The sequence below is a fragment of the Delphinus delphis genome, chromosome 3, assembly GCF_949987515.2.
Source record: "Delphinus delphis chromosome 3, mDelDel1.2, whole genome shotgun sequence".
Lineage (NCBI taxonomy): Eukaryota > Metazoa > Chordata > Mammalia > Artiodactyla > Delphinidae > Delphinus > Delphinus delphis.
The window spans coordinates 147,147,878-147,161,647 of NC_082685.1; the positions used below are offsets into that span (position 1 = coordinate 147,147,878).

The window sequence follows — 13,770 nt, forward strand, 5'->3', positions numbered from 1 at the left end:
GATAGCCTCATGGGGCTCCTCTGCTTCTTTCAGGTCTTTGCTCACATGACACCTCTTCAAAGACACCTTTCCTGACCACGCTTTTATGTGTAGTTGCCCAGTTTGACCCTTATTCATAGCAGTCATCTCTGATCTATTATTATGTAGTTGTTTTTTATTGTATCTTTCCCTCCACTGGAATATAAGGGTTTTTTTTTTTTTTTCAGAAGATGTTGGGGGTAGGAGTTTATTAATTAATTAATTTATTTTTGCTGTGTTGGGTCTTCGTTTCTGTGCGAGGGCTTTCTCTAGTTGTGGCAAGCGGGGGCCACTCTTCATCGTGGTGCGCGGGCCTCTCACTATCACGGCCTCTCTTGTTGCGGAGCACAGGCTCCAGACGTGCAGGCTCAGTAGTTGTGGCTCACGGGCCTAGTTGCTCCGCAGTATGTGGGATCCTCCCAGACCAGGGCTCGAACCCGTGTCCCCTGCATTAGCAGGCAGATTCTCAACCACTGCGTCACCAGGAAAGCCCATAAGGGGTTTTGGCTATTTAACACAGCTGTGTTTCCTAGGCCTGCTACATGATAGGTGCTTGGTAATTATTGAATGAATGAATGCATATTTAGATTAGTGAATGAATGCATTCCTACATATATAGGGGCCCTGTAGCAGCAATGCCATCTAATTCCAGAGCAGCATCTGAGATAGAAAGACACAGATCAAAAAGAAATTTTGTGCAGGCTTCAGTTCTTAGCCCATAGCAACTTGAATTAAAATCTTTTATCTTCTTCCATTTACTAGTATCCCAGATTCCTTGGCTGCCATGAACTCTTCTATCTAGCACAAATAGGACCCCCTCATTTATTCCTACCCATCTCCACCATCTTGGTCCTCTTGTTTCTCCATGAAGTGTTTGGTCCTATACCACTGTTCCTAGCATGTCTCATGACCTGGGAAGGGTAGTTATTGTTCTCTACACCTTCAGGGCTCTTGTCCTTCCTTTGGGTGGGACTAGGCAGAGAAAAGGTGGTTGTACATGCTGGTCAAGAACCTAAGCCCAAAGAGAAGGCAGAAGCCTGTGAATCTGAAATTAATGCTCACATTAGATCAATGTCTTTGATTCATCAAGTACCAGATTAATTGATTTTTTCCAAGGTGCTTTCATTATGTTCTTTGTTGTTTTTATCCTCTGTGCTTGGTAATATATGCTTCTGTAAGTCTCAGAGTACTTGGTATTTTTTCCATGTACTAACTCCACAATGATTTCATGATATTAGTACAAGCTCTTTAGCTCTATTCCTCACGGCAGGTGCAGCACATTAGCACCAAAAAATTAGACCATAATGCAACGATAGCTTACTGAAAACATCCATAAATATCTCATAAAAGCTTAGAATTTCCTTAAATCAGTAACATCACTGTCAAAGAGCTTTCATCTGTTACCCTGTAAAGAGTGATAAAATACTTAAAACATAACATGGCTCTGTATATTATAAACTGTGGTTCTTTACATTAGGTGGTTTTAAATTTATTTAGGTAGGCACCTTTTTTATATTCCTACCTTACATATGGGCCTTTTATCATTTATAATGCCATTGTTGCCATTTTAGTAAATAAGGTAGTTTATGAGCACCGTTCATCAGTGAAACAAATGGCTTTCCTGTTATTTAGCACTTGGTTAAACAAAGGTTTAATGATGTAAATTCTGTACTACCTTTTTAAAAATGCTCTCTTCTCATTGTCTCATTTTTCCTTATTGGGTGGATGACTGGCTGTTAATTGAGTAGCCTTATTTTTCCCTCTCTCTCCACCGTCCCCTAAGACGGAGGAAAGGAAGTACTGTCCATGCACCAGATCCTCCTTTACTTATTACGGTGTAGCAAAGCCCTGGTTCCCGAAGAGGAGATTGCCAATATGCTTCAGTGGGAAGAACTTGAGTGGCAGAAATATGCGGAAGAATGCAAAGGCATGATTGTCACCAACCCTGGGACGGTATGTGCTGGTGTTGACAGTCAGAGACTGAATCACCTTCGTTTCAGGTTTGAGTGTTTTGCAAAAACGATAACAGAACATTTTTAAAGATTTACGTACTCATTGCTTCTTGTTCTTTGAGTAATTTTTTCCTTTAAATATTTAGTAAATAAGAAAAATATAATGTAGGCATATTTAGTAGTAATTTCATCTGCTTAGTAAATTTATTCTGATTATTATGGAGAATTTTGAAGTGTTTAGATATGTTCAGATCTAATTTTTTGCTGAGTATGAAAGTAATATGTCTTCACTATAGAAAATTAGGAAAATAGAAAAACGGCCCAATGAAGATAAAAATTACCCATAATTCCATTCTCCAGAGATGATACTATTCACTTTTCTAGTTTATTTAGAATAGACATATTTCATATTGTTTTGAAACAAAATTGGCATCATACTATTAAATATTAACATTCAGACCTTTTCCTTCTTATCCTCCTCCAGGAACAACCACCACAAAGTCGTTTCTTTTCCTTAGTCTTAAATCTCTTTAGGCGTGTAATAAAAAAAAAGCCCCTAAGTTATTTAATTAACCCCCTGTTATTGGGCACCTAGGTTGCTTCCAGATTTTTGCTATAACAAATAATGCTGTGTTGAATTTGTATATATGTGTGTAAACATGTATACATATGTATGTACTTATCTTTGAATGTGTCCATTTAATTCCTTAAGGTAGGCACATTTTGAAGGCTTTTGGTGCATGTTATAAATTGCCTTCCAGAGGGTTGTAGAATTTGCACTCTGACAAGGAGTATATGAGATTGCCCATTCCTTCATACGGTTATACTAGTTTAACAAAAAACTTTGTCAATTTGGTAGGAAAAAAATTGATACTATTTAGTTCAGTTTTCTGTTTATTTTGGTTTCTAGCAAAAATTGATATTTTAAATGTTTATTGACCTTTAAATTCTGATAATGGCTTATCGGTATCCTTTGTCTAACTTTCTTTTGTGGTATTTGTCCTTTTTTATTGATTCTTTGCCATAATTGTTACAAATATTTCCCATTTTGTTTTGTGAATTTTTGGCTTTAAAATTTGCTTCTAATGTTTATTTTGAGGTAAAAATATAAAAATCAAAGCAGAGAATTAATAGATAAGTAGTTTTCTCTTATAAAGAATATGCTGTTCTATATATTTATTAAAAAATTGTTTTGTCTAAAATGTTATTTCATAAAATAATTATATATTGGCATCTTATCAGGATACAATTTTCCAAAAGTGGAGAATTAAAATACTTCTATGTAAAGAAACAGAGTAGTCTATTTAAACAAAGCTGTTGTTTTTAAAAGGCTGCCAAATTGCTTAATAGCCTTGATTCATAAAAATAAAAACTCTGGATCAGTTTGTTGTAGCATGACAGTAACATCTGCACAAGCAAAATGTTGCTATTTTCAAATCAAATATTCCAACTAATACTGATTATTTTAAACAAATCTAGAAAGTGAAAGTTTAATAAAAACGTATTTAAACATTAAACTTGTTTAAAACTAAAAAATTTATACAATTTTTACTGTTATATTGTTTAGCCACACAAATAATTATTAAAGTAACTTTAAAAGAAGTATACAAGTCATAGTACTATGCAAGTGTGACTCTGGACTTAATTTTTCTTTAAACAGTTGCACAAATTTACATTTCTTCTGTCAGTTTTATAGTTGGGTCAGAGGATGGGTGGGTGTGATGGTGGTGGGAGACATGCCTTTTCACCTTGGTAGGTCTGCTTGAAGAATCCCATGATTTACTGTGGAAACACTTTCATCCTGGGGCTTTCTTCCACAGCCTGGTTAAAATTCCCTAAGATCCTAGGATGAGTTGGAGAGCTTTTGAAAATATAAGAATGCCCTGATGCACCCCACCCCATATGCTCCACGTAATGGGGTTCACAGATCTGAAGTTTAAAAAAATAATCCCCAGTTGCTTCTGGTTCACTCCTTGCTTGTTTTTGAGACAATGGCTTAGAGGATATTTACTCCATCACCATCATCATCATTCAACTCAGTTGTTGAGGGACTACTACGTGAGCCAGGTGCTAGTGAAGTATATACATTATATATGTTGCTTGTCCAGCTGCAAACTCACAGCATATCCATATGAAAGGAGTTTGTGATGAACTATTGAATCAATGGACCAATCTGAAAAAGCCGGTCAGGAAAGCTTGTAGTTTTTGGTGAGTCACTGGGCCGGGCTGCCAAGGAATTCTTCATAAACATTCTACTGTGGTATTTAAGGAATCAAGAAATTGTATAAATTATTGGCACAATTGAATGTACATACTTGAGATGGTATATGGCCAGTTTTAAAGATAATAAGGAAACCACAGGTTAGTCAGGGTGAAAGGTTTATGTTGGAAAGTAATTGGAAATAAATTAAGAAAGCTATGTTTGGGTGCCAAGCTTAGGGACATGTTGAAGTTAATTTTTTTTTCTTCTTTTAGTATTTAGTCTTAGTGTAAAGGAGAAAAATATTATGAAAACTCAGTATAATAAAATATCCTTTCATTATATCCTTTTGAGAATAGACCTGGCACCACATTTCATCCTCTGCAGTACTTGCTTTGGAAGATTGCCCAGTGGTAAGGATATTGGGGAATTTATTAAAATTTCCAAACCATTATGGTCACATTAAGTACTTTATTGCTGCAGAACTTAGAAGAATTAACCTCCCTCCCTAGGTACTTTGCCTCTGCTGGGGAATACTTTGGTCATTGGCGAGAATGTTTTTTATTCTTCTACAAAAATGGTGTGATAGATACTGTAGTGTGTGGCCAAAGTCTAGAACTTATTTCATCCCCTCCCCCTATAAATTAGAGATACTATAGATGTTTTAAATCACTATTTCCTCTGTTGATACCATAGCATGGTATTTAAAATAATGAAAACATGAATACTTCACTAGCATTTTTCTGTGGGGCAGTCCCTCTTTTAAAAATGAATTCTGCTGCTTTGATGCATAAAATACTGGAAACAATTCTTAGACCCAAATAACATGTTGCTACTGTTGATGGGCATTTAAATAATTTTATCTTAGGTTTTCTGTGACCAAAATCTTCTCCAATTATTAATTTTGAGGGCAGAGGTCAACTTTTCAAGATGCTAGGTAAAATTTTGACTGTTAAATGACATTGAAATATTCTTTAAAAACTGAAGTCTAAGTTGTTTTTTCACTAATCTAGATGAATTTACACAAATCTTTTTACTTTGTCACCAACTTGTATCTGTCAGATGGCTGACTAGGACTACGGTTGTGGGTAGGGTAACCAGCTTGTCCCAGTTGCTGGGGGCTTTTCCAGTTTTAACATTGAAACCCCTGTGTCCTGGACAAACAAGTCATAGTTGTTGGGCATAGCTGTTCAACAGAATGAAGCTTATTGGCCTCCATGGGGATCAACTCCATAGCCTTGGCTCTAAAGCAACTGAGCCAAAGACGCCACAATCTCTTAGTAAGAATTTAGTTTCTAATTAGGGACTGCCCTGAGCGTTGAGTATAAGCAAGAAGGTTGCTAAAGCACACTCTGTGATTTTACCATCTTTTCATAAACTTAAGCTTTCAAGATGAAAGATATTTTACAAATGGATCCTCATACTTAAGTAACTTAAGAAGGAACCAGCTGTTCACTTCTTTTTTTATTAGACTTGGGGGAAAAAAATAGATTTATGAAACTCTCTATTAAAATTTAAGAATGGCCTCCATGGACATAATAAGAGAAGCTTAACTATTTGGTCTTTGTACCACCATACCTTTTAATTTAAAGGTATAGAGTTAAAGGAATACACAAGGTACACAGAGAACTAATGGGGGAAAATTATATAGAGGCATCTGTCTGTGCCTTCTGCGTAGAAATAAGCTATTCATTTGAAATGTGAAATGAAAGCAGAATAAGTCAGCATATCTCTTTCTGGTCATGTGGAATACTTCCTCTGTGTCTTTGGAGAGGTTAAGGAAAAGTTACATCTGCCTAAGTGTCCTTTCAAAAGTTTAATTTTTAAAGGTTTCTATGTGGATGGCAAACAAGGACAAAATCATTGTTCATTATGCCAAATGGCACAAACTCATTTATAGGGATGACATTATAGTTTTTATATAGTTTAGCTGCTATGATTAAAGGGTTTTTAAATGACATTTTCCCTTTGGGGATGAGGCTTTCCTAGGGGAAAATCCGATTACTTTCTTCCCTACTTAGATTAAAGACAATACTTAAAGAATTCTTAAGGGAATAAATGGCTTTGATTTTTCTCTCTAGAAACCAAGCTCTGTCCGCATCGATCAACTGGATCGTGAACAGTTCAACCCCGATGTGATTACTTTTCCTATTATTGTCCACTTTGGGATACGCCCTGCACAGTTGAGTTATGCTGGAGACCCACAGTAAGATATTTTTCAGTGTTTGTCTTAGCCAATTTCACCTTCTACTAACAGCTGAATTACCGAGGAATCCCCTTTAGTGGATTTTTTCTTTTTAAAAATTAAGACCTGAAATGAGCCATGTTTCCAAATTTAGGTTACCAAATGAAGCAGGTTTTGGTAGCTCCTGAAGAATTATTTTCTCTACATGTTTGACTTCAGGAAATTACTGTTCAATAGATTATCCTTGGCAGTCTTGGTCATATGAGTCCTGTATGTTTTTAACCTTTAAGGAACTTTTCCTTTATCCATCATTATAGTACTTACTGTTATGATTCTTTTTTATTTTTTTCAGTGCCTTCTAGAGGAAAGTAGCGCCATGTTGGTTCTTAGCACTGCCACATTTACGCAGAGTTCTGTTTTTTGGGTACATCTTAGTAAGAGCCCAACATCCCATGCAAAGTCAAGGGTTGTATTGGAAGGAGAAGCCATGACTTCTGACTCTTAGAATTGATGTTACTTTCCAACTGGCATGTTAGTGTTTTGCTGGGAGAAGATGAAGATGTGTGGGAATGGAAATAGTACCATTATATTCTTCAGGAGTGTTTGGATTCTCTACCTTGTTAAACAAACAAACCGTCTCCTGATTTAATTTTTTTAAAGGATTCATAATGGGAGAAAAGGGCATGGGAGATTTTCAATTCATAAATCCATTTCTGGCTGATATATTAGAAGAGGCTAAAGGGTTTTGTTCTTTTTTTCCCCCCTTTGGATAAAAGTATGAAGCAGTGAACCAGGCACTGTGTAAGTACTTCTTTATTTCCTCCATTCTCTAAAAAAATGTTATCAAAAAGGAGACACCCAGCTAAGGCCAAGGAAGGAGCAGTTTCAGTATGACAGAAAATCTTAGGAAAGTCCTTTCTTTTCAGAAAAGTGTTAGTAGAATGTGATTAGGCTCTCGTGGACTCTCAGATGGCAGGAGTGTAAACTGATAAAAGACTTCATATTCTCTTCATTTCCAGGATGCTTTAACTGTGATCCAGGTTATAACATATTTGGCTACAAATATGCTTATTTTTGTCATGGCATATACAAATTGATATACACCATTTGTCTTTTTTCCCTTCCCAGTGGAAAAATGGATGTATGTAGCTATGTAGCTTGGGTATTGTCCCAAAAGGGGTTCTCTTTTCTAATACTCTCCAACTTTCACTTTCAGTGAAGGCATTTTGGACACGGACAGTATCTTTATTAAGTAAGAGGTCTTTCAACAAACATCAGAAAACACATATTTAAATAAAACGTGTTACTTTCAAAGAGGTAACAATGAGAAACCATACATGTTTCTGTGTCTCCCTAGGAATTTTTTCCAGAGAGATTCATCCGTATAGTGACACCTCATTTTGAACCCATGTAGGCAGCAGTCAATAAGTAGGTTGCAGATGCCTCTTGGTCATCCTGCCCCTCAGCGCCCCCAGATCACATCCTTCCTTAGAATGAAGGTCTGCTGCCATTAAGGATATTCACAAGAATGCATTTATGATTGAGCAGGCCTGTTAGAACACCTGGCTTTATTGCACTTTAGATTTGCCTTCTTTTTGTCTGAGGTGTCTGTCTGTCCTTTTCCATAGGTACCAGAAACTGTGGAAGAGTTATGTAAAACTTCGCCACCTCCTAGCAAATAGCCCTAAAGTCAAACAAACTGACAAGCAGAAGCTGGCACAGAGGGAGGTCGGTATCGGACCCTGTTCTCCTGTGACTAATGGTGATGCATTTCAGGTTTACTTGAGATTGTTTTTACAACAATCTTTAAAACAATTGGTTTAAAGAAACTTTAAAAAAAATCACACTTTATTCCCGTCCTCACATTAGTATGCTGATTGATTTTTTTCATCTTTTAGTAGCTAAGGGACCATTTTCTCCCCCTAAAAAGGCCAGTTTTTTAAAGAAAGTTGGGAATAAATATAGCTTCTATAGAAGTTGAAGTTTAAAACGTGCTGGATCAGCGTTTTATCACTAATTAGGCTGCACATAGTACCACTTATTCAAATTTTGTGGTCTTAAAGTTGTAAAAGATTGGCTTCCATATGTCTGTTAGTTTGGTAAGGTGAACTGATTTTCTAAGGTTTTATATCCCAAATTCCATATTTCTTTACTAATGGGTAGTATTATCTGAACTCTAGGATCATTTGTGTTTTAGTTTTAATTTTAAGAATAAATGGATTCAGTATCAACATAAATTTTGTCTTAGTAAGGTTTTATTCTGTTGCCATAGTGTAGGAGCAAGGTGGGGGTTTTTAAAAAATATTTATTTATTTATTTTGGCTGTGCCAGGTCTTGGTTGCAGCACACGGGATCCTCACTGTGGCATGCAGGATCTTTAGTTGCAGCATGCAGACTCTTAGTTGTTGCATGCAGACTTCTTAGCTGAGGCATGCAGACTCTTAGTTGAGGCATGTATGCGGGATCTAGTTCGCCAACCGGGGATCGAACCCAGGCCCCCTGCATTGGGAGCACAGAGTCTTAGCCACTGGACCACCAGGGAAGTCCCAAGAGCAAGGTTTTAAAGCTGGCAAAAGTGTTTGAATTCTGACCTCATCACTTTCTGTGACTTGAGTCAGTCAGCTTCATTATAATAGGACGGAACCAAGGCCAAGAGAGGCTGACTGAAATGTCCCTCTGTTGGTGCACCCAGGGAAAAAGGTGGTTGTATGGACTTGGAAATACTCCATTTAACTTTCCTCCAGTGGTATCGGCCTGTAGTAGGAACTTAATCAATGGCGGAGCTGGTGGTGGTGGTACCTGTTGTAATTATGAATTCCTATGAGATTTTTATTGAATAAGCGTACAAGTATAAAATTATTTTTTATCATTAATTATTTGAAGGGCGGCATAAAAGGGAAGAGTCAGTTCCTGTTTATGTCTTGCAGAAGTTTTGGATCACTGTCTTTTTTTAATAAAATGTACCCTTGCTGCAAGTGTATGCAAATTGGAAGGCAGCTTTGACAATTACATGGGTTTCTGGTTAATTTACTGATTGTCTTTCTTATATGTAAATGCTTAGCATAAGGCTTGATTTAAATATAATTTTTACATGCTGATTTCAAATTCCAAACACCACATTTTGTTTGTTTTTCAGTAAAAGGGCATTTTTTGTTTGAACTTGCCAGAGTAGTTGATTTGGTTTACTTTTTTTCTTATCCATTTACCAGGAAAAGCTGGCTTATCCCCAAGGCCTTTATTATTTTTTTTTAATCTAATTTGGCAAGAAGAGGTTTGACTACCTGAATGTAAGGGTGAATGAATCCAGCTAATTTACTAATGCTTGTTGTTTGGCTTAGTATTGCTTTAGAACTTAAAGGTTACTCATCATAATGGGGTCTTTTCTAGGAAGCACTCCAAAAAATACGACAGAAGAATACCATGAGGCGAGAAGTAACAGTGGAGCTGAGTAGCCAAGGATTCTGGAAAACTGGCATCCGTTCTGATGTCTGTCAGGTGATGACACTTCTAAGAACACAATTATACCCAAACATCTCTTCCTTTAAAAGGCGTCTGGCACTGAAGTCTTCCTAATTCTGAGAAGTTTCTGCAGAACATATTACCTGTAGCTAAATGGAACACCAACCATGAATTGTTTTCTATCATTTGGGTTTTGTTTGTGTTTTGTCAGTTTTCATGTTGTCTTGTTTCATTGTGTGTGTGTGTGTGTGTGCTTGTGCATGTGCACAGTGGGGGCATGGGATGCACTGACTTAGTAATGCTCAATTCTGTCTCTGTACACTGAATGAAGGCAGGTCTGTTCTTCAAATGCGTCTGCCTGTTTGAGCTCGTGCGTAGGTGCCTGTCAAAAGAGATCCTCCAGCAGCTCTACAGGCAGATTCCTGAAGGTCGTGTGTACAAACTTTCCAGACTGATGACTCAGACTTATATTGCAGAGAACGGAAGGCATTTATGAACAGAAACAGTATACATTTCATGTTTGAGCCAAATGATAATATTTTTTCTTTGGGTAAACTTAATAGAGGAACATTTCAGCTATATATATAACTGGCTCACTAATAAGTATTTTTGTTTTCCTTATGGGTGGAATTTTTACCAGACTAGAGGTCCCCCAAACCGAGCATGTTCTTTGACTCTTCACGTGATTCTTTGGTTAACGATTGATATTGGTTGCACTCCATGGGAATTACAGTAAAGGAAATGATTACCCAGGCGGGAGTCAGGTAATGCAGTTTGCTATGTTCGAACTTTTGGAATAATACTTCCAGGCTGCCGCCTATCTGTTGTAATGGTAGCATGTATTGTAATAAGTTCAGATACTCTTAGGTATTCATTTCATCATAATGAGTTTTCTTTTAAAAAAATCAATGTTGGCATTTAATTATTGTATTGAACAGTGGAATTTAATCGTATCACTGAAGGAATTGCTATGTCATTCATTTACCATGTGAAGCTAAGTGTTTTTGTGCTAGGATGAACTGCTATTGATGCAGTATTGCTAAATAGTTTGAAAATAATCATCTACAGTGGTAGCCAGTACATCCACCAAGTCCTCAGTTATCTTGCCAATTGACCAGTTTTTTTTTGTACTGTAAGTATTTTCAGAAGCGACTCTCTTACTTCCGTTGATCCTTTCTTAGCGCCACTTGGAGCCGTATCACCCAGTTTTTCTGTTTGCTAGTGTTTCTCCAAAACCAACACAACACCATAATGCCAACATAATGTCTTAAGACATCGTAAGAACAATGAGTGGAATCTTCAACAGTCTGCTCAAAATCTGGTAATCGTGGTGATAAGTCAAAGTTGATTGTTTGAGATCATAACATTGAGCAGCATGAAGAACTGGAAAGGACCTGAGAGTTCTTCTAGTTCAGTGGCTTTTAAACTTGTGTTTTTGGTTGACTTTGAAGTTTTTGTTTGTTTGTTTGTTTTAAACAAAACCCTGTGGCGCCCTAGTTTGTAAAAAGATAAAAAAACAACTGATTGATGAGTGGTGGGTATGAAGGGAGTATCCATCCCATTGTACGAGATCTCTCTCCCACCCTGTGGAGCAGTCCTTAAGGCAGTTTTGTTCCGCTGAACACAGTTTTTTTGAAAGCATTGAGCTCTTTGTACCCTTTGTTTTGGTAAAACAAATAGGGGTGCTGAATGATATGTTCCCCTGCCATTTTATGGCCTTCAGCTGTGACACAAATAGCTCCTCAGCTGGATTGGAAGCAGCTTGAGGACTAGGTTATCTTCTCTCTCTCTGTGTATATTATATTTTACATTCTGTTTTGAGGTTGTTAGGCAAACACACTCCATCAGTTCTTTTGACTAACTGGACCTGATTAAAACTTTGGCAAAGGTGAATACTTCTTTTTTTTTTTTTTTGCGGTACGCGAAATATTTCTTGATCTAATAATGGTTCCTCCATCTGGAGGATTCCTGCTATTCCACAGAAAACTGGCATCTGTTTCAAAGCCATGCTTCCATTCTCCTCTCCTGTTTTTTTCCAAGTAACATTGGCTCTTAACTATATTTAATTTCTTATCCCAGAATAAATGTTTTCTTTTTTGTGTGTGTTCCTTAAATAAGATGGCAGGTAGCATGTAATAATGTAGTTTAAAACATTCAAAATAAATGCATTTAGTATTTTTCGTAATGAAGAATAAGAATCTGATTGAGAAATAGCAGTTAAATGAAATTATACACTGAATACTCTGAATAACCCTGAAGCCTGTGAAAAAATGGACTCATACTTAATTTTAAGAGAAGGAGGCTGAGCGCAGCTCTAAAATTGTTGGGTGGGGGCAGGGAGAGTTTTCCTCTATTTGGTAGTTCATCGGTGTAGAACCTACTTTTTGTTAGTAATAATTCCTAGTGGGTTGCTAGCGAAAGCCTTGTGATGCTGTCAAACTGCCACTGGCGATAAAACTATTATGATGAATCTAAGGCAGAGCAACCTAAGGACCAGCATCTCACTCTAGAAGTGGAATTTCCCAACCAGAGAAGACAGCAAGGGTTGTTAGGAGATAAGAAAATTCTACCTGATGCCCCAATCAGTGTTAGGAGGAATGGAAACCTACGGGTGGTCCAGTAACCTGTAATTACACGTGAACTAAATGCAGACTTGAACCATGTTTAGAGAGAAACTATTGAAAGATTTTCTCAGTGTTACTGCTTGTTAGAGTGAATTCCGGGTAATATGGAAGAAAAAGCAGAAATCAAAACCAAACTGAGGCTGAGAAATTCAGCATTATGACTCAGAAGAGGAAAAAGGGTATCATGTGGCTACAGTATCTGTGCTTTAAGAATGGGGTTTTTGGGGCTTCCTTGGTGGTGCAGTGGTTGAGACTCCACTTGCCGATGCAGGGGACACGGGTTCGTGCCCCGGTCCGGGAAGATCCCACATGCCGTGGAGCGGCTGGGCCCGTGAGGCATGGCTGCTGAGCCTGCCTGTGCTCCACAACGGGAGGGGCCACAACAGTGAGAGGCCCGCGTACCGCAAAAAAAAAAAAAAAGAATGGGGTTTTGCACACCAAAGTTGAATTGGTGTCTTAGAGGAGTAGGTACCTGTGCCCTGTGCTATGCTAAGGAAGTTGTCCATGGAAATCAATAAACTGAATCACAAGAATGAAGGATGAATAAATGTGACACACAGAGCTGTCAAAAAAAGGAGCAAAGAATCTGCATCAGGACAGTCATATAACCAGTATGAGGCTCGTGCAAAACTGGAGGACGCTACAGCTCCTTATTTTTATGAGGAGGCATGGTGCCTGACGAACTACACGTCATGGCTGGTGTTTGTATTGAGTGGACAGAGTTGTATTTGGACTGATTAATAGCTGGCTGTCTTCCTATAGTGACTCTCTAGAATGGGATGGAAGCCTGCCATGTGTTATCAAACTAACTGATGTTCTTGCTCAGTGATTTAGCAGGTGATGACTGAACAGTGAAAAGAAACATCTCTAGGGATTAAGAGATTTTGGACAACACATTGAAGGAAGTATTTTCTAAGTTAAAACTTGGGGGAAAAAAGGAAGAACCTCTGAGAGGCATATGGCTTCACAGTTATTGTTAACAGAATCTTTGGACCATGTGAGAGACTTGATTTTTTTTTTTCTTTTTTTTTTTTTACTGGAGAAGTAATGCTTCTTGTGAAGAAAGGGAAGAAGATTTTGCTTAAAAGCTAACTGGCCTGATAGAGAACTATTATTATACTTTTATTTTTAAAAATATCAATATTACAGTAGTATAATATCAATATACAAGATTAGAGAGGAAAGTATAATGAACTCCATGGACTCATCAGTCAGTTTCAACAGTATCAACATTTCTATAATATCAAATGCTAGTCAATGTTCACATTTTCCCAATTGCCTATTAAATTTATTTGCCTGTTTGAAATGGAGTACAAACAAGATCCATACTTT

At 37.4% G+C, this 13,770-nt stretch overlaps 1 protein-coding gene across 5 annotated transcripts in view; it reads left to right on the forward strand.

The window, feature by feature from the left end:
* Positions 1 to 13,770, forward strand: part of DROSHA (drosha ribonuclease III) — a 130,691-nt gene that overhangs the window by 56,161 nt on the left and 60,760 nt on the right. For 3 of the 5 annotated variants that reach the window (XM_060009637.1, XM_060009639.1, XM_060009641.1), the window contains 5 exons: positions 1,802 to 1,971; positions 4,530 to 4,583; positions 6,252 to 6,376; positions 7,984 to 8,083; positions 9,743 to 9,850. In XM_060009637.1, the coding sequence (XP_059865620.1) occupies positions 1,802 to 1,971; positions 4,530 to 4,583; positions 6,252 to 6,376; positions 7,984 to 8,083; positions 9,743 to 9,850 (557 nt within the window). The remainder of the gene's footprint in view (positions 1 to 1,801; positions 1,972 to 4,529; positions 4,584 to 6,251; positions 6,377 to 7,983; positions 8,084 to 9,742; positions 9,851 to 13,770) is intronic. The other 2 variants (XM_060009638.1, XM_060009640.1) reach the window with 1 other exon arrangement.